Raw genomic sequence first — 26,077 nt, 5'->3', positions numbered from 1 at the left:
CACCACTGCCCCCGAAGCAAGCACCAGTTAGCCTTGCGCTAGCCTCGAGCCAGGCCCATATCCCGGCTATCTACCTCTTTGTCTACCGGACGGGAGTAGCCAGTTAACTAGCTACTTGCTATTAGCCACCGTTAGCGATTTTTCACCATTGTCTGTGGCCTGCACTACCTACCAGCCAGCTCTAGCCTGGACTATTATCGGCCAGTCTGCACTGTCTGCACAGCGCGTTATCGACCCAGAACATATCGGATTTTCTGCCGGAATCACTAAATCACTGGACCTTTAACACCGGATCATCATTTGGATGACACCTCAATTGGGAGGTGGTAATGGCTGGAGCAGAATAGTGGAGTGGTATCAAATACGCCAAACAAATGGTTTCCATGTCGTTTCCATGTGTTTGATGCCATTCCAATCATTATTATGCCTGAGCCATTATTATGTGCCGCCCTCCCATCAGCAGCCTCCACTGCCATGGCCAAGTGTAAAACATCTGCAGAAACAGCATTGAAGACCGATACAAAGAAGCTTAAGCAGGTTGCAAAAGGCAAAGCTGGAGGACCAAGAGCCAAAAAAGACCAAGGTATTGGTAAATGTAGCCAACTAGTTACAACACCTGGCTAGCTAGCTAACACTGAGCAAATACTGATAGGAAACAGCCATGGAAATATATACTCTGTATCTTGCCATTTAGCTAAGTTAGGCACTGACAACATGACATATCAAATGTTTGGCTGCGAGTTACATGTAAAATGCAGTGTTGCAATTGCATCTCTCTGAGGCTGATTGCATGACTTCAATAACTCCTGCATCAAATTTGTCACTGATGCGTTTCAATGGGCCAGCATCTGTCAGATTCATGTTTTGACAGATTGTATGCAGGTGCATAGTCTTGCATGGTTACCACATTTTTAGCAAAAAATAATAATAATTGGGCTTGACTGTTTTGCATGTTATTTTGGCATTAATACGTGTCACATATCAGTTTGCAAACAATGTAAAAAATATATATCATTGAGTTAATAAAGTCGCATATAAACATTGTTTCTTTTGTTTTCTTGAGCTCCAAAATGCAGGTGTTTCAGCCTAGCTCAGTGCTTTCTGTGGTGGTGGGGCAAGCCAGCAGAAAATACGTAGTGTTGCGCTGTGATTGGCTCAGTGTTCTGTCACTCATGGGGACACTACATCACTGCCAAGTCTAAGGGTAGACATCGACAATTCAAGCCCTTTGGATGCTGTCATAGAGTTACATTAGAAGTGCCCTTCCAAGAAGGCTCAAGGTCATTGGCCACAGATAAAATGACGTCAAATCACGTAGCTTTGATTGGACTGATCATGTCAACGTCTTACTTTCAAAATCTTAGCTAGCAGTCATCATCATGAATCAAGTCGACAATCTACTGGCAAATCCTTTTTAATCCTTGTCATATGAAGAGAAATAATGAAGAGAAATTATAGATAAAACGTATCGGTGCTCATCGGCCATTGGAACAAGTTGGAAATCGCAAATTCAACAATGAGTGGTTTGAAAGGAATCGGTGACAGTGGCTAACTGCAAGCATTGCAACTGGGAAGTCGGGAATAAACAAGCTCCGACTGGGAAAATACGTTTTGAACGGTCATCCAACTCGGAATTGTAAATCCGGCCTCTTTCAATTTCTTTGATGACAATATTTGCCCAAGAAGGACCGCCGCGCCACCTTTCTGTTCAAGTGAGCAAAGCACAACAAGGTGAGTCCAAAAATTTATTGTATGCTGCTGCATAAATTATGTAATATGCCAGGGAGATATGTATACTGTAGCTAAGAAAGTAATACTAAGTGTATGTTGTGTAGTAAGCTGTTAGTAGCCCATGTGCTTCACCCTAATAATTTGGTCTATTTTCACCTCTTAATTTCACCTACTGTTCTGAGTCGGTGGTGCACATGTAGCCTATAACCTGTTTTTGAGAAATGTAATCGAATATTGTAAGCACTTTCATTGTCTGCTTATATGCCCCCTTTATTTATCCTACGGTTCTGACTTGGTGTACAGGGAGAACACTGTAAGAGCGGCCCATGTTCTGAATTCTGTCGCTGTACATTTCAAAAGTGCTGAACAAATAGTTATATTGACTACGTCCATCCTAGCTCGCTCATTAATGTCTTAATCGAAATTACGGATTGCCTCTTATCCGCTTGTCGTCCCCTTATGCCATAGTTTGTACATCTCAATTGTCAGTAGAAACCACATTTGTTTAAGCAAGTCAGCCATATCAGCTATGTTTTTTTTAAAGGCAGTAAATGAGGCTGAATGTCACGCCCTGGCTCTGGGACTCTGTTATGTTGAGCCAGGGTGTGTAGTTTCTATGTGTTTGTGTTCTAGGTTCTTTATCTAGCTCATGTGTTTCTGTGTTGGCCGGGGTGGTTCTCAATCAGAGGCAACGAGTGTCAGCTGTTGCTTGTTGTCTCTGATTGGGAACCATACTTAGGCAGCCTGTTTTCCACAGTGTTTTGTGGGATCTTGTTCCGTGTTGGTTTTGTGTTGTAAACCAAGGACTTCACGTATCGTTTTGTTGTTTTGTTCGTGTGGGTGAATATAAATAAAAGTATGTTCGAATATCACGCTGCGCCTTGGTCCACTGTGTTTGACGATCGTGACACTGAATGAACTGTTTCGCTGCCAGACAAGGCTCTGCTGATAGCCAGTTGTAGCAGTGGTATAATGTTGGGACTGCAGTTGGGACAGCTTTATGTAGGCCCTAACAGTTTGTGGACACCGTTTGTCACCGTTATAATGCAATTAATTTATTGTTTAGTGTTGTGTTGTGTAGTGGCTTTGCTGGCATGCATCCCACTTATTTATTTTTTTGCCCCACCAAGATTTACATGTTAGAAGCGCCACTGGTTACCATTGTGGATCAACTACAGTGGGGAGAACAAGTATTTGATGCACTACCGATTTTGCAGGTTTTCCTACTTACAAAGCATGTAGAGGTCTGTAATTTTTATCATAGGTACACTTCAACTGTGAGAGACGGAATCAAAAAAAAAAATCCAGAACATCTAATTGTATGATTTTTAAGTAATTAATTTGCATTTTATTGCATGACAGAAGTATTTGATACATCAGAAAAGCAGAACTTAATATTTGGTACAGAAACCTTTGTTTGCAATTACAGAGATCATATGTTTCCTGTAGGTCTTGACCAGGTTTGCACACACTGCAGCAGGGATTTTGGCCCACTCCTCCATACAGACCTTCTCCAGATCCTTCAGGTTTCGGGGCTGTCGCTGGGCAATATGGACTTTCAGCTCCCTCCAAAGATTTTCTATTGGGTTCAGGTCTGGAGACTGGCTAGGCCACTCCAGGACCTTGAGATGCTTCTTACGGAGCCACTCCTTAGTTGCCCTGGCTGTGTGTTTCGGGTCGTTGTCATGCTGGAAGACCCAGCCACGACCCATCTTCAATGCTCTTACTGAAGGAAGGAGGTTGTTGGCCAAGATCTCGCGATACATGGCCCCATCCATCCTCCCCTCAATACGGTGCAGTCGTCCTGTCCCCTTTGCAGAAAAGGATCCCCAAAGAATGATGTTTCCACCTCCATGCTTCACGGTTGGGATGGTGTTCTTTGGGTTGTACTCATCCTTCTTCTTCCTCCAAACACGGCAAGTAGAGTTTAGACCAAAAAACTATATTTTTGTCTCATCATACCACATGACCTTCTCCCATTCCTCCTCTGGATCATCCAGATGGTCATTGGCAAACTTCAGACGGGACTGGACATGCGCTGGCTTGAGCAGGGGGACCTTGCGTGCGCTGCAGGATTTTAATCCATGACGGCGTAGTGTGTTACTAATGGTTTTCTTTGAGACTGTGGTCCCAGCTCTCTTCAGGTAATTGACCAGGTCCTGCCGTGTAGTTCTGGGCTGATCCCTCACCTTCCTCATGATCATTGAAGCCCCACGAGGTGAGATCTTGCATGGAGCCCCAGACCGAGGGTGATTGACCGTCATCTTGAACTTCTTCCATTTTCTAATAATTGCGCCAACAGTTGTTGCCTTCTCACCAAGATGCTTGCCTATTGTCCTGTAGCCCATCCCAGCCTTGTGCAGGTCTACAATTGTATCCCTGATGTCCTTACACAGCTCTCTGGTCTTGGCCATTGTGGAGAGGTTGGAGTCTGTTTGATTGAGTGTGTGGACAGGTGTCTTTTATACAGGTAACGAGTTCAAACAGGTGCAGTTAATACAGGTAATGAGTGGAGAACAGGAGGGCTTCTTAAAGAAAAACTAACAGGTCTGTGAGAGCCGGAATTCTTACTGGTTGGTAGGTGATCAAATACTTACAGTGGGGAAAAAAAGTATTTAGTCAGCCACCAATTGTGCAAGTTCTCCCACTTAAAAAGATGAGAGAGGCCTGTAATTTTCATCATAGGTACACGTCAACTATGACAGACAAAATGAGAAAACAATTTCCAGAAAATCACATTGTAGGATTTGTAATGAATTTATTTGCAAATTATGGTGGAATATAAGTATTTGGTCAATAACAAAAGTTTCTCAATACTTTGTTATATACCCTTTGTTGGCAATGACACAGGTCAAACGTTTTCTGTAAGTCTTCACAAGGTTTTCACACACTGTTGCTGGTATTTTGGCCCATTCCTCCATGCAGATCTCCTCTAGAGCAGTGATGTTTTGGGGCTGTCGCTGGGCAACACGGACTTTCAACTCCCTCCAAAGATTTTCTATGGGGTTGAGATCTGGAGACTGGCTAGGCCACTCCAGGACCTTGAAACGCTTCTTACGAAGCCACTCCTTCGTTGCCCGGGCAGTGTGTTTGGGATCATTGTCATGCTGAAAGACCCAGCCACGTTTCATCTTCAAACAGGTGCCATTAATACAGGTAACGAGTGGAGGACAGAGGAGCCTCTTAAAGAAGAAGTTACAGGTCTGTGAGAGCCAGAAATCTTGCTTGTTTGTAGGTGACCAAATACTTATTTTCCACCATAATTTGCAAATAAATTCATTAAAAATCCTACAATGTGATTTTCTGGATTTTTCTGATTTGTCTGTCATAGTTGACGTGTACCTATGATGAAAATTACAGGCCTCTCATCTTTTTAAGTGGGAGAACTTGCACAATTGGTGGCTGACTAAATACTTTTTTTCCCCACTGTATGTCATGCAATAAAATGCAAACAATGTGATTTTCTGGATTTTTGTTTTAGATTCCGTCTCTCACAGTTGAAGTGTACCTATGATAAAAATTACAGACCTCTACATGCTTTGTAAGTAGGAAAACCTGCAAAATCGGCAGTGTATCAAATGCTTGTTCTCTCCACTGTATCTGTCTGTAAACATGGCTGCATATAAAAACGCATTTTACAACTGATCTGAATTTATTTTTGTATTGATTTTGTGCAGAATTAAACTCTGCAATAGCTATTTACCACACGACTTTCATATAATAGTAGCCATATTCATGAACTGTCCTCTTTCATCAAGACCCTTTATAGGGGTTTAAACAGAGATTTTAGGTTAGGCAATTTCTCAACATAATGGCTAGGGTTTTATCTATTTTATGGTGTGGCATGAAAACAAATCAGTGGACCTTCTCTCACTCTCATCATCTTACCATGACCCATCTCTCCACCCCCTCAGAGAATGGAGAGGAAACCGAGAAGGTTCAGAGAAAGGCCAAGCCCAAATCTCGCCCCATCAAAACTACAATAGGGAACAACCAACACCAGCAAATACTTCCACAAGGCTCCAGTGAAAGAGGAGTCTGCTGATATGACTCCTGAGAGTGATATCATCCCTCCTTTTATAAGAGCTAGGATATACATGTATACCGTAAAGCCTGGGAAAAAATAAGAGGATGAAGACTGGGAGGACGTGTAAAATGTGAAAGGAATGAACACTAGTTTTGCTTGCACAATGTTTGTTTACATCACATGTAGGTCTGTGTAGATTAGTGTTCTCTGTATGTAAGCCTATGATGGCTCTGGTCCTTACTCTGTGTGTGTGGCCATGTGATATTGTTGTCTGTCCTCAGAGCTGGCTGAGCCCTTAGGTCCAGTGGAACCAGTAGAGCCAGCTCTGCCCTCACAGCCTGTGGAGATAGAGATTGAGACCCTAGACATCATCCGCAAAAGGCAGAAAAGTTGAGAGATGGTGAAAGATACCATGTTAGCACTGGCAGTCCGTGTATTTGTGTGTACTCCTTTGGAAAAGCAAGTGCTCCATCCTAGATAATACTGTCAGAGACTAGGATAATTGGTCATTTTTCCAAGATGGAAATATGAATCAATCAATCACCATGACAACTCTGGTAGTAAACCACATGACTCCAGGGAGAAGAGGAAGGCAGAGTTTGAGACCTATCTGCGACGCATGATGAACCGCTTCAACAAAGATGTGGTGGAGGACACACACAAGGTGAGCACACACGCACACCCCCCACACACACCCACACACACAAACATGTAGTGTAAGGACCTCCACATGGCCTGCCTCACAGACTGTCATGCTGCGTTCACCTGATCACAGAATGGCTGTCAACCATTTTCCGCATGTTCTCTTCTCATCCGAACACTGTATTCTTACGATACAGATGATTAACATCTCTCCAATAGGTCCACCTCGTGTCTTCTAGCCAATGGGATGTTCCGGAATCGGTTGTGTAGTGAACCAGATCTGCTGGCTATCGCCCTCTCTCTGCTGCCCACCCACTTTACCATGGTGGCCAAGGAACGCATTGACACCAACTACCCCTCTGGCCTGCTCAACTGGCGAGAAGGGCCTTCAATTTGTGTGTGTGACTTTAATTGTGTGGAAACCTTTGTCTCTGCTTATTCCTTGTAGCATGCTAAACTATGTTTACCGTTCTTAACACCTGACTCATTTAATCATACCTGGCTATGTTGTTAAGTCTGTGTTGTTCTTTGTAATTGATCCTGTTTGATGTCGTCCTTCGCTCCAGGTTTGGGGCAAAGTTCACGCTGAACCCAGATCTTTCCTGTGAGGAGAGGCTAGAACCACAGGCCATGCTGGAGAGGAGGCTGGGCAGTCTCACCGCTAGAGACCAGGAAATGACACATGTGAGTGACATGTATCCTGCACACTGAAGGCACCTTGCAGAAACTTTTGTGCATGTTCGTCTGTAGCATTTTTTTTTTTAAACTGCAAATGGAGTATGTTTGTGAGGGAGGACCATATTGTTTTGAACAGGTCGGGCTCTTATGGTATGACTTGTTCTCTATAGAGAGTAATCAGGCCTAACTTTGTTTGCCTTGATGGTACTCAACTGAAGCCTGTTTCCTTTGTCTTACCTGCATGATGTAACCTTGACCTCTGACCCCTGCGCTTGTGTCTGTTTCCTCCAGCTGTTTCTGTTGGTGTTTAGGTCGTTGCAGCTCTTGTCGACTGGTGCTCTCTCTGCAGCCCTTGTCACTGAAGCCCCCCATCAGCCAAGGTACAGCCTGACTGAAGGCTTTTGGGTCATTCCACGAAATGATTGCCTTTTGCATCCCTTTGATATTTTAAGTAGACATTGTGCACCAATATTGGATTTTAAAATCCTGTTATATTAAATGAAGTGCCCTTTAATATAGACCACATGGAGTATTCAATAAATCAGATTTTTTATATGAATAAAGACTTGCTAAAGTGCCAAAATCCCGCATTTTGACACGTCCCTCCGTGAACCCTCTGTGACTTCTAGGAAGATTTTAACCCACTTAACCCCAACATTACTCCAAGTTTCACCATTATTGTAAAGCCATAATTATTTGTTGCTTTGACAGTCATTTCTCAAGATTATTATTTATTTAATCTGATTTAGTTATTAATTTACGTCTGTCCCTCATTTTAAGGTCAACTCAGTTATGTGAACTGAACTCTCATTTTAATGTGGTGAAGCTATTCCTTTTAAAGTATTTTTTAAACATCTATTAGTCAAACGATAGTGTAAAAGCAGGTGAACTGGTTCTACACTTTTTTTGACCATGTTCTGATGTTTTGTGGTGGAAAAAATGTCAACCCTGTGTTACCTATAGATAGACAGTATGTCACGATCGTTGACACATGATGAAGCGGACCAAGGCGCAGCGTGATAGGCGTACATACTTTTAATGAGTACTTTACATCCACAACAAACGATACGTGAAGTCCTAGGTTAAATACACAAACCTTCCGGAACAAGATCCCACAAATGACAAGTGCCAACAGGCTGCCTAAGTATGGTTCCCAATCAGAGACAACGAGAATCAGCTGCCTCTGATTGGGAACCACCCTGGCCAACATAGAAAACACGAACTAGAACACAACATAGAAAATAACACATAGAAACTCCACACCCTGGCTCAACATATAAGAGTCCCCAGAGCCAGGGCGTGACAGTACCCCCCCCCCAAAGGCTCGGACTGCGACCGCGCCAACCAAACCCAACAGGGGAGGGGCCGGGTGGGCATTCCGCCTCGGAGGCGGATCCGGCTCCGGGCGTGACCACCACTCTCTCGCTACCCCCCCGTAGCGCCCCTGGTCTGGTCTGGCCCCGCTGGCCGGAGCTGGACTGGACACCGGTGGAGCGGATTGCTCAGGCTCCGGTGTGGAGCAGCTGACCGGTGCCTGACCAGGCACCGGTGGAGCAGGCACGGGCTGTGCCGGACTGACGACGCGCACCACTGGCTTGGTGCGGGGAGCAGGAACAGGCCGGACCGGGCTGGCGACGCGCACCACTGGCTTGGTGCGGGGAGCAGGAACGGGCCGGACCGGGCTGACGACGCGCACCACTGGCTTGGTGCGGGAATCAGGAACGGGCCGGACCGGACTGGTAACACACCCCAGTACCTCTCGCCGTGCCTCTACACTCTCCTTCTCCCTCGTGAACAGTGGCCCCACGTAACCTGGCGGCCTCCTCTGCAAACCTGCCGAACCGCTCTATCGCGGCCTCCCGCTGCCTCGCCGTCCACGGTGTGAGCCCCCCACTAAAACATTTTTGGGCTTGTCTCTCCCCCGTGCTCATGGCCTCCATCCCTCTTGCCAGACTCTCACTCATCTCCTCCCAGGTCCATCCTCTCTCCTCGTCACGCTGCTTGATCCAGTCGAGGTGGGATCTTCTGTCATGATCGTCGTAAGAAGCGGACCAAGGCGCAGCGTGATAGGCGTACATATTTTATTGAACGTACTCACACGAACAAAAACAACAAACCAATAAACGATACGTGAAGTCCTAAGGTTAACAAAACACAAACCTCTCCGGAACAAGATCCCACAAATGACAAGTGCCAACAGGCTGCCTAAGTATGGTTCCCAATCAGAGACAACGAGAATCAGCTGCCTCTGATTGGGAACCACCCTGGCCAACATCGAAAACACGAACTAGAACACAACATAGAAAATAACACATAGAAACTCCACACCCTGGCTCAACATATAAGAGTCCCCAGAGCCAGGGCGTGACACAGTAGTGGTGGAAAAAGTACCCAACTGTCATACTTGAGTAAAAGTAAAGATACCTTAATAGAAAATGACTCAAGTAAAAGACACCCAGTAAAATACTACTTGAGTAAAAGTAAAAGTATTTGGTTTTAAATATACTTAAGTATCAAAAGTAAAAGTATTAATTATTTCAAATTCCTTCCTCTGTTGTCATGTGACATCCTTTTTTTTTTTTTTTTACGGGTAGCCAGGAGCACACTCCAACACTCAGACATTAATTTACAAACAAAGCATTTGTGTTTAGTGAGTCCGCCAGATAAGAGAGAGTAGGGAAGACCAGAGATGTTCTGTATACATGTGCGTGAATTGGTCAATTTTCCTGTCAAAATGTAACAACAACTTTTGGGTGTCAGGGAAAATGTATGGAGTAAAAAGTACATTATTTTCTTTAGGAATATAGTGAAGTAAAAGTTGTCCAAAATATAAATAGTAAAGTAGAGTACAGATACCCAAAAAAACTACTTACTTATTTTACACCACTGATAGACAGGCTAGAAATGTTTTAACGATTATTTTTTTGGGGTGAAACTTACTTTCAATTGCCCCTCCTGTTGCACACAACAAACTTCCATTCCCCCTGTCACAATGAGATTAATGGCTGTTTTAAGATAAAATCGTCAACCCATTACTGTATTTGGCACTTAATAGGCACTTATTATAGTCTTTTTATTTTATTTAACCTCTTGAGATGGGAAAACGTTTTTTATGAAGTTGAACATGTGCACTTTATGATAGACTGTTAAAATTAGGTGAAATCAAAAGTTACACTACTCAAAAGGCACCCAATCTGTGGAACAACCCTTTTATTTGTTAGTGTGCTTGTGTTCATTGGGGTTGTATGTGTACACTTGTTAAAGTTCACAGGCTCTGTGTGTGTCCTTATCTGATCCAAATATATTCCTCATAGCAAGGCCAATAACTCAGGTAGCCTGCCTGGGAAGAGTCCCTTGCAGAAGAAACCTCCCAAAGAGAGCCTCTCAGAGCCCAAGGTCTCCCCAGGGACCAAAATACCATCAGGGGGGAAGGGCGAGAAAGAAAGGAAGAAGGCAAAAAAGAAAGAGGCAGGGGAGACTGAGACAGGTTTGTCAGTGGGACAGAAACCCAATATCTCCAAGTGCCACAGCATATCCTTGAAGGTGAGCTACAAAGAGAGCAGTGAAAGGGAGGGACCCAGTGATGGGGAGGAGTTACAGCTGACCAATGAGGAGGACAGCGAGGCATCTGAGGAGCCAAAGCCATCAGGGCCAAGAAAGGGAAAGGAGGCAAGAGAAAGGCCAAGAGTTCAGCTCTACAGAGAAGAAGTAGTGGAGGCAAGAAGAAAGTGAAGAGTGAGGAGGAAGATGGGGGGGCGGAGGAAGAGCAGGGGATGAAGCCGGGCAGGAGGAAGGTGGGGAAGGGTGAAGACGAGTGGCTGAAGGTCTACCTGGAGAAGGCTGGGTGTGTGTGGACGTGGTGCAGGGGGTGGGGCAGCCTCCGCTGTTCTCCAAGCAGGTCACCCAGCCCATGACCTACGTGGTAGCCGTGGATGGGGACAGTCACCTGAAGGATCTGGGCAGCAAGTACGACCCCACCTGGATGACCTCCACCAGAAAGCGCCAGGTGGACGAGGAGTGGTGGGAAGTGACGAATCTGAGAGAGACATCCAGGAGGATAAAGAGGTGAGAATGAGACGCACATCCACACACCTTCATTTATACAGCTTGTCATATACACTCCTCTCTCTGTGCTCTAGCTCCAGGGGAAGATGCTGGACAAGCCGTTACCAACATCAATAGCAGAGTTCAAAAACCACCCCTGTATGCCCTGAAGAGACATCTACTGAGATATAAAGCCCTCTAACCCCCCCCCAGCAGCGATCCTGGGGTACTGCAGGGGAGAGCCCGTCTACTCCAGGTAAGCAGCACACATAACAGGGATTTAGTTTAGTTCGTTTATTAGTTTTTTCATAACTGATTTTGAATGCAAAGCATTAGATAGAGGGCTGTTTAAAAGTATAATGTTGTTTCAAAGCAGAGTTAATGGAAATGTATTATCGTGGTATTCGTAGAGTTTGTGTTTGGTATCCAAAACAAATGTATATTTTTTTGATTGTGAAAAGTCATGAGAAATACAGTAGTACCTATTTGCATCTGGGTTATCCACAGGGACTGTATTCACGCACTACACTCCAAAAACACATGGCTGAAGGAGGCACGCACCTTCCGTCTAGGAGAGGAGCCCTACAAGGTGAGCAGTCGTATTCATTAGGGCACACTGTAGCAAAACCCTCTCTCTCCCCCACACACTCTCTCAACCTCTCCTTTCTTCTCTCTCTCTCTCTCTCTCTCTCTCTCTCTCTCTCTGTCTCTCACTCACTCTCTCTCTCTCTCTCTCTCCCACACACACTCTCAACCTCTCTCTCTCTCTCTCAGATGGTGATAGGGTGTTCGAATCACTCTCGGAAGGCCAGGATGGTGTCAGAGCAGAAGGACAAAGATGCCCTGCCTCTGTTTGGTGAATGGCAGACAGAGGAGTACAGCCACCGGTAACTGTAGATGGCAGGGTATAATTACTTTCTAATAAAACTGTGTGTGTGTGGGTCAACTGTATACAGTGAGGGAAAAAAGTCTTTGATCCCCTGCTGATTTTGTACGTTTGCCCACTGACAAAGAAATGATCAGTCTATAATTTGAATGGTAGGTTTATTTGAACAGTGAGAGACAGAATAACAACAAAAAAATCCAGAAAAACGCATGTCAAAAATGTTATAAATTGATTTCCATTTTAATGAGGGAAATGAGTATTTGACCCCCTCTCAATCAGAAAGATTTCTGGCTCCCAGGTGTCTTTTATACAGGTAACGAGCTGAGATTAGGAGCACACTCTTAAAGAGTGCTCCTAATCTCAGCTCGTTACCTGTATAAAAGACACCTGTCCACAGAAGCAATCAATCAATCAGATTCCAAACTCTCCACAATGGCCAAGACCAAAGAGCTCTCCAATGATGTCAGGGACAAGATTGTAGACCTACACAAGGCTGGAATGGGCTACAAGACCATCGCCAAGCAGCTTGGTGAGAAGGTGACAAAAGTTGGTGCGATTATTCGCAAATGGAAGAAACACAAAAGAACTGTCAATCTCCCTCGGCCTGGGGCTCCATGCAAGATCTCACCTCGTGGAGTTGCAATGATCACGAGAACGGTGAGGAATCAGCCCAGAACTACACGGGAGGATCTTGTCAATGATCTCAAGGCAGCTGGGACCATAGTCACCAAGAAAACAATTGGTAACACACTACGCCGTGAAGGACTGAAATCTTGCAGCGCCCGCAAGTTCCCCCTGCTCAAGAAAGCACATATACATGCCTGTCTGAAGTTTGCCAATGAACATCTGAAGGATTCAGAGGATAACTGGGTGAAAGTGTTGTGGTCAGATGAGACCAAAATGGAGCTCTTTGGCATCAACTCAACTCGCCGTGTTTGGAGGAGGAGGAATGCTGCCTATGACCCCAAGAATACCATCCCCACCGTCAAACATGGAGGTGGAAACATTATGCTTTGGGGGTGTTTTTGTGCTAAGGGGACAGGACAACTTCACCGCATCAAAGGGACGATGGACAGGGCCATGTACCGTCAAATCTTGGGTGAGAACCTCATTCCCTCAGCCAGGGCATTGAAAATGGGTCGTGAATGGGTATTCCAGCATGACAATGACACAAAACACACGGCCAAGGCAACAAAGGAGTGGCTCAAGAAGAAACACATTAAGGTCCTGGAGTGGCCTAGCCAGTCTCCAGACATTAATCCCATAGAAAATCTGTGGAGGGAGCTGAAGGTTCGAGTTGCCAAACGTCAGCCTCGAAACCTTAATGATTTGGAGAAGATCTGCAAAGAGGAGTGGGACAAAATCCCTCCTGAGATGTGTGCAAACCTGGTGGCCAACTACAAGAAACGTCTGACCTCTGTGATTGCCAACAAGGGTTTTGCCACCAAGTACTAAGTCATGTTTTGCAGAGGGGTCAAATACTTATTTCCCTCATTAAAATGCAAATCAATTTATAACATTTTAAAAAATATGTTTTTCTGGATTTTGTTGTTGTTATTCTGTCTCTCACTGTTCAAATAAACCTACCATTAAAATTATAGACTGATCATTTCTTTGTCAGTGGGCAAACGTACAAAATCAGCAGGGGATCAAATACTTTTTTCCCTCACTGTATTGCAGTGTATTAACCATTGAGTTAAGTGTATGCTTGTTTTCTCCAGGTGCCTTGTAATGACTTTGGCAACGTGTTCCTGTTCAAGCCCTGCATGTTGCCAGTTGGCTGTGTCCATCTTCAACTGCCAAACCTCAACAGAGTGGCTAAGAAGCTGGACATGGACTGTGCCTCTGCTGTCACTGGCTTTGACTTCCATCATGGTGGCTACTTTCATGCTGTGTACGTTTTTCAATGCTTGTGTGCCTGTGTGTGCACATGACTTGTTGGGGAATTGTTTGTTTCTGACATGTATGCTGGTGTTACATAGTATGTTTCTGTGTGTTTATTTTCTAGAACGGATGGCTACATTGTGTGTGAGGAGCATGAGGAGATCCTGAGAGCAGCTTGCGTGGAAGACCAAGAGATCCAGAGATAAAGGAGAACAAGGTGAGTTATAGTGTGTTATATTAATCCCATCTTTATGGAGGTGTCTTTTTTAAACATGTACTACAGTGTGGTACAGACATAATGTTTGTTAGGTTAGTGCTGCTCATATTTTGTTCACATGTATCTTATGTGTCTTGTGTGTGTTTTCCAGAAGCAGGAAAAGAGGGCAGTGTCTAACTGGACTCTGCTGGTGACGGCCCTGCTGATCAGGGAGACACTCCAGCGGTGCTATGGGATGAAAGGCCCAACAGCCGGAAGAAGGACTGGACCAACTGAATGGGGATAGGGGGGGACAGGGTCTGTCGTCTGAAGAGGAGGGGGAGGGTGGGCCAAACATGGCTGCTGCCACACTGGCACAGACCTGGCCCCAGAACAGACAGGAGCAGGACAGTGGCACGGGGGGACCAAACGGGAGAAAAGGGGCCAGCAAAATCACCTTTTCCCATTTGAGAAAGTATGAGATGAGTTCATCCAACCCAACTGTCTCTGACTCTCATACAGTTGTGTTCTTCATGTTGCCAGAACAGATCACGGCCCATATTCACAAAGTGTTTCATTGCTGATCTAGGATCTGTTTTGCCTTTTAGATCATAATGAATAAGATTACATGGACGGGGGAACCTGATCCTAAATCAGCACTCCTACTTGAAGACACTTTATGAATATGGGCCCAGAAGTAGGTCAGACAGACAGGTGTCATAACGACACTAGTGTTTCGTGATGCTCTGTTCTCGGTTCCTGATGTGTTACAGGAGATGTAGGTCATTGTAATCCCCGTGGACCAAGACCTACAAAGCAGCCTGGCACAAACTCAAACCTGCACTGCTGCAGGTGGTGGAACCTCAATGTAAACTGATTCCCTTTTTTCACACACCTCCCCCCGTTACACTCCTATCTCTCTAGAGAGAAAAAGCTGCTGCTGGTGTGTACGTTGGTACGGGCACGTAAATGGGGGAGCTCAGTTGTTTGTCTCTAATCTATATTGGTAGACATAATATTTTTGTATCAAAAACATGAAAATAAAAAATTTCACACAGTATTGTTGTTATATTACAACTGATGGAGTATTAAAAGAATAGAAATGAATAGCAAATATTTTGGGACACATTAGTTTGACCCAAATGGAAGCGTTGACTCATGCATTTGTCTCATTATCAAGTTGCCCACAAGATCAATTTCATCATCTGAGCACAGACATTTATTTTGTGAATCATATTCTGTCTCATAGCAACAGTCTGTTTTATCCTTGATAAAAGGATAAATGGAGCCAATCAGAGATTGAGAGTCAGAGACAAGGATTACCCAGGAGGTCAGGGCTTCCCATCATGAGCCAAGGACCGCCACACAGCCAAGAATTCACTCTCAGTTCTACAAAGGCATCAGAGCTTGAAATATATTCCCAGCTACTCAGAGAAAATAGTGGAAGAGTGTTGTTGTTGATTTCTGCCAGAAGTTGTTTAAACCAGACTGATCTCATGTCTGTGTTTTCCGCATGTAGGTTATTTATTTTTTCCATTGCATTACTTTTGTTAATGCCCTGTTGATGCAGTGCAGTCTGACCAGAGACAGTTCTTAAAATGTCACCAAACTATGTTTCATTGTGTCTATGGACTTCTCCTACTTGTCAGAAGATTGTATTGGTATTAAAAGATGGGGAAATGATTAAAATGTAGATTCATTTGTTAGTTCACCAGAAACTACCGTCAGAAAGTCTATTTCCGTTTGGGTTCCGCCTTGAAGAAGAGAACTGTCCAATGGGTGTCATAGCTGCGACACGGAAGTGACGTAATTGTGAATATTCGTGTACTTCCCGTCTTCTGCTTAACAGGGGTGCTGATCAGGAATTGGTTCTGTTTTGTAAAACCAGGTTTGGTTTCAATTGCAAGGCGAACCAACGCAGTCCGGAAGGTAAGTGAAGACCGCAGTACTTGGTGGGAAGGTATATGCTAATGGTAAGGTGGAGTAGTTTGTTAACGAGACCCAGACGGCCTTGTTTATATGCCAATCCCCGGACTAGAGTGTGAGAGGCGGTTGCGAGGGGGGTCCAGCGACTCGTTAGCTAGCTAGCTAACTATCAGCTGTGGATAATTCCAGGTGGAACAATGGCACAGCTGTTTTTCCTACCTCGTCAAGGATATCGTATTTGATGGATTATTAAAATAATGAGTTGGAAAACTGATTGTGTGTTAACCTCCAGTGTATTACTATTATGTTGCTAACTAACGTTAACTAAACAGCAACGTTAATGTGTAGCACCCTAAGTGAGGGAGGATTGAATGCTCTGGATTTTAAAACCTCTAATATAATATTTAAGATAAAATGGATACAAAACTACTAAATAAATATTTAATAATTTAGTATTGCATTTAGAAACTAATCCCTAATTAAATATTCCAACAGATTGGTTGTCTATAGAGTTTTTACTCAACTGCAACTTTGATGTGGGTAAGATCCATATTAAGCTTGCTAACTTTAATAAACAAGTGCTTCTAATTTGGAACCTCATGTACAAACAACTTTTTCCCACAGAGATATACATTCTGGAATAATGAAGACAAAAAAAAAAGAAGTGTTTTTCCAGAACTGGTTTGACAACGGCATTATCTGTGTTAAACAATTGTTGAATAACGATGGACAACTATATGATTGTCCAGAATTCATGAGAACACACGATGTTACATTCACTCCTGAGGAGTTTCAAATAGTTGTTAGAGCTGTCCCTAAAGGTGCTATTCTTCATTAAGGCTAATATAACAGTACTCCGAGTGTAACTGTTGAGGATTTTGTAGCCTCAATTCAGTTAGAAGGAATTTACATTTTAAACTATAAATGTAATATATACACAGTGCCTTCGGAAAGTGTTCAGACCCCTTGACTTTTTCCACATTTGTTACGTTATTGAACTACATCAAGGTGCTTTTGAGATTGCAAGTCATTAGTTGGCTAAATAATCCTGTTTTTGGTTATTATGGCTAGCTAGACTGTGCGTCACGCGGCTGCTCCTGTGTCTACTGTCTTACCGCCTTGTCTGTACTGTAAAACATTGTCATGTAGCTAATCCTTTAAACTGCTGCATTAAGCTGCTACTCATGCTTTGTATCCCACACGTGTTCACTTACTGTTTGTCTAATATGCAGTACAACTAAAAGAAAGTCCTAGGGGTAATGGAAGATCTTAAGAGTAAATCTGAAGCTTTGGTTGGAGAGAAGTTTTACTGGATCTCTACTCAGTGAATCACACAAGTGGCAGGGTATTAGAGCAGACTACTCTGTCTTGTCTTGTGCAAAGAGAGACCTTTACTGGAGTACAACTTACATTGATCTAAGTACAGAAGATTCAGATGAATGAACACCATGCCTGGCAAGCCATCTCGCGTCCCTGACCCAGTGTTCTTCTATATCATAGAACTTATTGTCCTTATAAAGCTCTTCAAAGTAAAACTCAACCATTATCTGTTTTTTTTCTCCAACTAAACCACTACTAAACCCTTTCCCCTTTCATCTCTCCCTCCCTCCTCTTCTACAGTTCTTCGTCTCCTCTCAGACCATCCACCTTGTCGGTTCCTCATGAAAGACGGGGAGTGTAACTTCTTCTGCTTCTTCCGTTGCTGCTGAGTGGTGTCGGGCTAGTCTGTGGAACAGTGTCCTCTGGGAGCTGTAGTTCCCCCGGTGGCGCTGACGGACGGAGAGCTGTCAGTCAGTCCCAGAGAGAGAGAGAGGGAGAGAGAGAGGCTCTGCCGGGGAATGTCTGTGGACATGAACAGCCAGGCCTCTGACAGCAATGAGGATGACTTTGGGGTCAACTCGGAGGAGGAGGAGGATGATGACGGGGGTGACGATGAGGACCAGGGGGACATAGCGGACTACTACGACGGCGTGGCCGGAGACATGGAGCAGCAGGGGGCCGACTCGTTCGACCCAGAGGAGTACCAGTTCACCTGCCTCACCTACAGGGAGAGCCAGAAGGTGCTCTGCGAGGAGGTCAACAGTTTCGCCGCCATCCTGAAGGTTGGTGTTGTGCTAGTCTGTGGGGTAGTTGAGGTAGATGTTACCATTAACCACAGATCTAGGATCAGATTACCATTCCCTCAATCATAACTGTAATGATTAGGGGTGTGAAAATATCTGACCCTAGGTTAGAGGACATGCATGATTCATTCGCATCAGAACGGGTGTGCTTTAACCCAAATTAAATGGGGAACTGAAATATCAGACCAAATCAGTGGCAGGGTCACATGATATCTAGGTATGAGGTCCTTATCGTTCCTGTCTCAGTAATGATCAGTTTGAAGAAGTATGTCAATGAAGGTAGTTGAAGATAAGGGTGTGCTCACTGCTGGGAACAGCTGTATTGACACGCTCGCTTCTCCTGATGCTTATGCTCCTCTCTTTGGACAGATTTTACCTGCTGTAGCCAAACTGATCCTTGTGCATTTTCACTGGCAAGTGTCACAAATACTGGACAGGTAAACACACACATGCATTGGCATACTCACTCACTTGTGTTTTCATACACATGCATTGCAAATATTCTGATATACTGGTACTCATTTTATTTTGCCTTTCAGATACAAGTCCAACTCATCACAGTTGCTGTCTGAGGCCCAGGTCCAGCCCAGCAGCACCTGCAGATCAGTTCCTGTAAGAATTAAGAGTGCTCTTTTGTCTGGTGTGTGTGTGTGTGTGTAATGTATTTGGGTAAAGTTAAAGGTGGTATCAGGAAAGGCAAGGAGACTCAATGTTCCAGTTGTGTAGGTGGTCTGAACTGCTCCGCGGGCCACCAACTAAAGGGTTACTGACCAGATATGGCCCTTGGGCCACCATTTGAGTATCACTGGTGTGTAATATTGGTGTTTATAAACTGGGTGGTTTGAGCCCTGAATCCTGATTGGCTGAAAGCCGTGGTATATTAGACCGTATACCACAGGTATGAAAAAACATTTATTTTACTGCTCTAATTACGTTGGTAACCAGTTTATAGAGATCCTGGTTCCAATCCAGGCTCTGTCGTAGCCGGCCGCGACCGGGAGACCCATTGGGCGGCGCACAATTGGCCCAGCGTCGTCCAGGGTAGGGGAGGGAATGGCCGGCAGGGATGTAGCTCAGTTGGTAGAGCATGGCGTTTGCAACGCCAGGGTTGTGGGTTCGATTCCCACGGGGGCCCAGTATAAAAACAATAAAAAATGTATGCACGCACTAACTGTAAGTCGCTCTGGATAAGAGCCAATATACCACAGCTATGGGCTGTATCCAGGCCTAAGAACAGCCCTTAGCCGTGGCCATATACCACACCTCTGGCCTTGTTGCTTAAGTATAATGTGTGTAGTCCCGTGTAGCTCAGTTGGTAGAGCATGGCGTTTGCAACGCCAGGGTTGTGGGTTCGTTTCCCATGGGGGACCAGTATGATGAAAAAAATTGGGGGAAAATGTATGCACTCACTAACTGTAAGTCGCTCTGGGTAAGAGTGTCTGCTAAATGACTAAAATGTAATGTTTTGTGGGTCTCCAGACACCTCAGTCCCTCCAGTGTGGGGTGTGTCTGCAGCTGGTTCGGAGGGACGCCCTGCTCGCGCTGCCCTGCCAACACTCCTTCTGCAAAGCATGCTGGGAGCAGCATTGCACTGTACTCGTCAAAGATGGGATGGGAGTGGGTAAGCAGCACTGCTAGGGCTGATACAACCTATCAAAGTGTTTAGAAGTCAGGAGCTGGCTGTTCCTTTGAAGATAGTGACATGATAGGCTTTGAAGATGACCCCTGGTGGGATATTTATTTACCAGTATTTGATAGCCTTTATGTGCAGTCAGATTCAGATGTCTTTGTACCTTAGATGTTTTGGTATTCCATTTGTCTTGTTTAAAAAACAAAACATGCATGTGTTTCTCCAGATCTTGTTTTTTTAATGCTCTGGGTGTATGCATCATCTTCAAATCTTATGTGTTTGTGCGTGCAGGTATCTCCTGTATGGCTCAGGATTGTTCCCTCCAAATTCCCGAGGACTTTGTTCTCCCGCTACTGCCTGGTGAAGAGCTGAAGGACAAATATAGACGCTACCTCTTCAGGGACTATGTGGAGGTATGAGTCTTTGCCTGTCCTTCTGGTGGTCTGTCTGGCAGCTTGTTGGTGCTTCTCTCTCTGTCTGTCTGCCCTCTTTCTATTGGTCTCTCCCAGTTTCCCTTTGTCTCTCCCTGCACCTTTTGTTATTGGACAGCAAACAGTGAAAAATCACACTGTCAGCATACACTGTTAATCATTATTTTTTTACAATCAACCTCTTAATATCTGTCATTCAGCTAATGTGTTCATGTTTATCAGGTGCTCTAAAGCTACTGAACATGTCAGTAAGGCCCAGTCTCTAGAACTGCCGGTAAGGCCCAGTGGGTCTCTAGAACTGCCGGTAAGGCCCAGTGGGTCTCTAGAACTGCCGGTAAGGTCCAGTGGGTCTCTAGAACTGCCGGTAAGGCCCAGTGGGTCTCTAGAACTGCCGGTAAGGCCCAGTCTCTCTCCTTCCTTCAGAGCCACTTCCAGCTGCAGCTGTGTCCAGGGGCAGACTGCCCCATCGTCATCCAAGTGCAGGAGCCACGGGCCCGCAGAGTACAGTGCATCCGCTGCAATGAGGTCTTCTGGTGAGACACGCACAGATGCCCGCACATACAGCTCTTACACACAGATTAATGCACAAGGTGTCAAATGAATGTGCATCATGTCAGATGAACATATGCACCAGTCATGATCATATCATTGACTCCCTGCGGATGCCCTTTTTAATGTTTCTCTCTACCCCCGCCCTCAGTTTCAAATGCCGGATCATGTACCACGCCCCAACAGACTGCCCAACCATCCGAAGGTGGCTAACCAAATGTGCAGACGATTCAGAGACCGCCAACTACATCAGTGCACACACTAAAGATGTAAGACTGCGCACACACACACACAATTTAAAGTATTTGTGATTTTACAATATTTTCCTTTGCTTTTGTCCATAATGTTTAATAGTATGTATTTTTCAGTGTCCTAAGTGTAATATCTGCATTGAGAAGAATGGAGGCTGCAATCACATGGTGAGTGGGAATGGAATCCAGCATTATCTCAAGGTTATGCCAACTATGGGCACATTGACATTTGTATTAGTGTTCTCTAAATCTCTGGCACTTTTAAAGGAAATTCAAACTATACATGTTCTTTATATTGTCTCTATTTAATCAGGCTCTAAATGAATCAGACAGCTAGCTAGACAACTGCAGGACAACCTCTATCTTATGACATCAGAATTATTCAAATACAATTTGCCCAACTAGAATTCCCCTTAAGAGAGAGACTGCCTACTGCTTTCTTGCTGAGCTATAAGCTGAAGATTTCAGTAATGCTTTAGCTCCTGTCTTTATTCAGACCAGGCACTTTGGTGAAATACTAATTGATTCTGAAGTCATTGAATGATATTATATGTAATGTTAGTGGTAATTCAGAGCTGCTATATAACTGACGTTGCGTTTCCTCTGTCTGTTTCAGCAATGCTCCAAGTGCAAACACGGTATGTATCCAATTATACTGCTACTTACAGCTTTACATGATTATCATTTTTTGTCAGTTCAACTGACTCCAGCCATATGTAACCCATTTTGACAATGATATCATATTGTTTTTCCGCTAATGGCAGCATCACTGTGTGTGCGTGTGTGTAGACTTCTGCTGGATGTGTCTGGGGGACTGGAAAACCCATGGCAGTGAGTACTATGAGTGCAGTCGCTACAAGGAGAACCCAGACATCGTCAACCAGAGCCAGCAGGCACAGGCCAGAGAGGCCCTTAAGAAATACCTCTTCTACTTTGAAAGGGTGAGATGTATTCAAACACTGCGTACACACAAACATGCTACTATCTGACAGGAACATATGCCAGTCAAACTTCTGCTCACACTATGAGTATTATGTGGAATTAAGTTAACCTTTCTGAAGTATCAAGCTGTGTAATGTAAATAATGACATGAACTACATCAAATAACTGCGTTGCCAGAGTAACCGTGTCAATCAGGTGACCTGTGGTTTGTTTAGTACTTGGCTGTAATGTCAGCCAGAGCCATATATTTAGAATAAAATAAGAAAATATTATACTAATATATACTGTGCACTTTCAAGGATAGTATATACATGCATGTTCCTCAGTCACATACTTACACAGAAGTAGTCTTCACATTATCTCTTGTACTTTTAGATTACGGAAACTCAATCTCCCATACATGTTCAATAACAAATCTGTGAATGTTACAAGCAACGACACCATGTCGAATTAACACTGAGATCCCTCTCAGAATCACCCAGAACATGTCTGTCATGTTTTCTTACTGTTTCTCCAGTCCAGACTGTGACCGTGTGTTTGTGTCTCTTTAGTGGGAGAACCACAATAAGAGTCTGCAGCTGGAGGCTCAGACCTACCAGCGGATCCAGGAGAAGATCCAGGAGCGGGTGATGAACAACCTGGGCACCTGGATAGACTGGCAGTACATGCAGAATGCTGCCAAGCTGCTGGCCAAGGTACTACTGCCCCTGCCTGCCTCAGTCACACACAAAAAACACACATTAACAAGGGAATGTATAGGGCTTTTCACACTACAAATTAGTATGTATCCGAGCCAGCAGTTTGGTTCAGGTTGGTATAATGGTGTGAAAGTAGTATCTGTGTACTTATTTGACCTACTACGCTGTGCTTAAACCAATAGCAAGTCATGCTTATCTCTTATGTTTGTCCCACAGTGTCGCTACACACTGCAGTATACTTACCCCTACGCCTACTACATGGAGTCTGGTCCTCGCAAAAAACTGGTGAGAATTGTGTCTGTGTGCCTGTCTTGTTCTGTGTGTCTGTAGTATAAGCTAACAAAGTCTTAATATATAGGCTATATTAAATATATCTAGTCAAATGCTAATGATCTATATTATAATACCGTAAGCCACTTAACTGCGGGGGGATCTCCCCTTACAATTTAGCGCTGATTTATAAGGGGAAGAAAGCACGTCGTCCTGTTACATGCCACTGGCCACTTTATATTCCACTGTGTTTTGTATTTTTGTTTATTTTCCCGGTTTTTGTGTTTTCAGAATGTTCGTTGCTGTGGGAGATCGTGCTGTCACAATGCATATGATGTAGGCAATTGTAGGCCAATTTGGAAACTGTAGAATGACTACATTACCCATAATACTCTGACTGAACATTCCAAATTACCATGGCAATTATGCTGCGTTCAGTTGCTAGTCGGAAATAAGAAACTCAGAAATTTGACTTGGAAACTAGTTGTAGAAGCAAACTGTTTCCCACTTGAAAGTACCAAAATCAACCAATAGGACGCTCTATGCAAATAACTTACATTCATTTGAACTCGGAGGTTCTGAGTTTCCGATAGCACGTGAATGCAGCATTATGCATCACAATAGTGAACCAAGGCAGTTATTCATCACAATAGAACTTATATTTCTATTGTGTAGGGCAGGCCAGTAACCTTTGCAACCAAATTATTTTACTGTGCCCGGCCGCATAGACATTTTATGGTCACACAAGGTGCCACCTGGGGATTCAAAATAAGTAGCCTAATTATTTACATGGACACAATTGCTTTAAAAAAATTAATAGGAGAGGGGAATTCCACTCTCACATTTTTCAAGCTTTTATTTAGACAGATTATAAATTACAAGGGGATACAGAGGTAAATATGGGAGAAGGTGGAGAGGGTCAACTTGGAGATTGAACCCCAGTCTCTGGCGGGGAGTCACATATGTGTTGAGAGCTGGGAGAGTTACCACTCAGCCACGGCTCTGTACGACCACTTACATTTGTAACCAAATAATTTTTCAGCATTGCACACACAGGATGACATTTAGTAGTGTGCAAAATAACCATAACATTTTAAAATAAACGTGAAGTTGCGAATAGCTTATTAGCAGCATGAATTTGTGCTTTGCGGGGGGGGGGGGGGGGGTTATTGAGTGAACGATAATGTGATGGTTGCAGTCCACAAAGATGAAATTGCATTGAATCGAATTGATCAGATCCATAAATTTACAAGCAGGGTGCTGCTAGTTGCTGATGATGATATGTCATAAGTAACAAACATGCTGTCTGTAATGATTGTGTTTTTCTGTCCTATTCAGTTTGAGTACCAGCAGGCCCAGCTGGAGGCAGAGATTGAGAACCTGTCCTGGAAGGTGGAGCGAGCAGACAGCTACGAGAGAGGGAGTGAGGGGGAGCTGAGCGCCAATGACAGAGGGGTAAGGAAGAGGTCAAAGAAAGATGGGGGTTTGGGAGGTGGGTGGGGATATGGATATTAAGGTTTCCAGATTGGGACTTGCATTGGCTGGGAGCACAGGGGAGTTGAGGGGTATTGGCATGTCTTGGGAAATCGGAAGGACCCAAATAATGTTGCATCGTATTAGTTTATTAGACCATTGTGTGAAGTATTTAACTCATTAGTCATTCATGACACACTGTTTCTCTCAGGATCTGGAGAATCAGATGCACATTGCTGAGCAGAGGAGACGCACGCTGCTGAAGGATTTTCATGACACCTGAAGTCTCCATCCTACTGCAAAGCACCAGCAGCTCCCTCCTTCACCTTCCATCCCTTTGTCCACAGATCCCTCACTCATCCCTTCCTCCATACCTCCCTCATTAAGTGCTCTATTTGTCTGCTACAGGGTCTCAGAATGGCACGATTGTACCCCCCCCCCATTTAGATCTGTTGTCAACAATGCCACATTCATACACACTACACCTTGAAATGAGAAAGCATGCTCATGCTCGCGCACACATGTACACACAAACATGCTCAAACACTCCTCAAAATAAAACATGAATTGTTCATTTGCCTCCCATGCAGTCCCACCATCCCTCTACCTTTCTTTTCATATTGTTCACCTTTTTCTGGAAATGGCTGTTGATAGTTAGATCGTTTAAAGAAACTGAAAAGAAAAAAATGCTGTAATTTTCAACAGTTGTACATTAATACAGATAGTTACTGAGGTTTTAAACCAGATTTTGTTTCTTGTGTATTAATTATCACACAAACACACACACCAATGTAAGAGTTTGCAAGAGCGCAGAAACACACTGGCACCCAGGCTAGGTTCACCAGCTGTGGTGTGGATGTGTTGACATTTACATTTTAGTCATTTAGCAGACGCTCTTATCCAGAGAGACTTACAGTTAGTGAGTGCATACATTTTCATACTGGCCCCCCGTTGACCCAGATCTTTGACTCAGAACTTTAGCAGATAACCTTTTACTCTCAGAGACTCTTAACTTTAGGACTCATGTTGCTCAGATTACAGATCACACACTCAACACTTCAGATGTGTTAAAATGTTCCGAAACCCTCTGACCTTCCAACACAAACAGTAGGCCTCCACAATGCATTCATTTCGACACAGCCTCTTAACAAGAGCTGCAGCATAGTTACTGCTTATTCTGGTCAGTATAATATAATAATAATGCCATTTAGCAGACACTTTATCCAAAGCGACTTATTTTATTTTAATTTTTTGTCATTTAGCAGACGCTCTTATCCAGAGCGACTTACAGGAGCAATTAGGGTTAAGTGCCTTGCTCAAGGGCACACCGACAGATTTTTCACCTAGTTGGCTCAGGGATTAGAACCAGCGACATTTCGGTTACTGGCACAACGCTCTTAACCACTAAACTATCTGCTATGTCCAAATATAGGCAGCATCATATGCCAGATGTAACTGATTTAATGCCCTCTGTCCTTTTACGTGTGCATACTGGTGGGAGGTCCGTAGACATTAAATAGGGGAGCTCACAGGGTGACATTCACCGCGCCCTCTCGAGTACACTTGATGAACTGCAAGATTGAGCATAGGGCGGAGTTAGGCCCGGTCCCGGAAATGACGCATGATCAGGTTGGAGGGATTTATTTGTCGTGACGGAAAAAAGGTCAGATGAACTAGTGATGGGAAGTTCGGCTCT

The 26,077-nt window shown here is 44.2% G+C and overlaps 1 protein-coding gene and 1 pseudogene across 3 annotated transcripts; both read left to right on the top strand.

Moving 5' to 3' along the window:
• The first annotated feature begins 371 nt into the window (after positions 1 to 371).
• Positions 372 to 15,146, top strand: LOC311149408 (DNA repair protein complementing XP-C cells homolog; annotated as a pseudogene). Its single transcript has 14 exons — positions 372 to 583; positions 5,646 to 5,888; positions 6,040 to 6,148; positions 6,338 to 6,422; positions 6,620 to 6,775; positions 6,967 to 7,084; positions 7,370 to 7,458; positions 10,393 to 11,143; positions 11,218 to 11,378; positions 11,630 to 11,711; positions 11,897 to 12,027; positions 13,730 to 13,902; positions 14,017 to 14,109; positions 14,261 to 15,146. The product of its transcript is annotated as a DNA repair protein complementing XP-C cells homolog (transcript).
• Positions 15,147 to 15,891: 745 nt separating this feature from the next.
• Positions 15,892 to 25,125, top strand: LOC311149411 (E3 ubiquitin-protein ligase ARIH2-like). Of its 2 annotated transcripts, XM_084186594.1 has the most exons (16): positions 15,892 to 16,017; positions 17,635 to 18,116; positions 18,507 to 18,574; positions 18,677 to 18,749; positions 19,617 to 19,758; positions 20,059 to 20,180; positions 20,622 to 20,731; positions 20,899 to 21,016; positions 21,116 to 21,166; positions 21,615 to 21,636; positions 21,788 to 21,939; positions 22,492 to 22,635; positions 22,855 to 22,923; positions 23,200 to 23,244; positions 24,247 to 24,363; positions 24,593 to 25,125. In XM_084186594.1, exons 2-16 carry the CDS (start codon positions 17,853 to 17,855, stop codon positions 24,662 to 24,664), a joined length of 1,569 nt encoding a protein of 522 aa, XP_084042720.1. In that variant the 5' UTR covers positions 15,892 to 16,017; positions 17,635 to 17,852; the 3' UTR covers positions 24,665 to 25,125. The 2 variants fall into 2 exon arrangements, with proteins under 2 accessions (XP_084042720.1, XP_084042721.1); XM_084186595.1 differs by lacking the exon at positions 23,200 to 23,244 and having other exon boundaries at positions 15,897 to 16,017.
• Positions 25,126 to 26,077: the final 952 nt, after the last annotated feature.

This window comes from Coregonus lavaretus (genome assembly GCF_964263955.1).
Source record: "Coregonus lavaretus genome assembly, chromosome: 22".
NCBI lineage: Eukaryota > Metazoa > Chordata > Actinopteri > Salmoniformes > Salmonidae > Coregonus > Coregonus lavaretus.
Note: the sequence above shows the minus strand (reverse complement) of the source record. Positions and strands in the feature narration are given on the sequence as shown.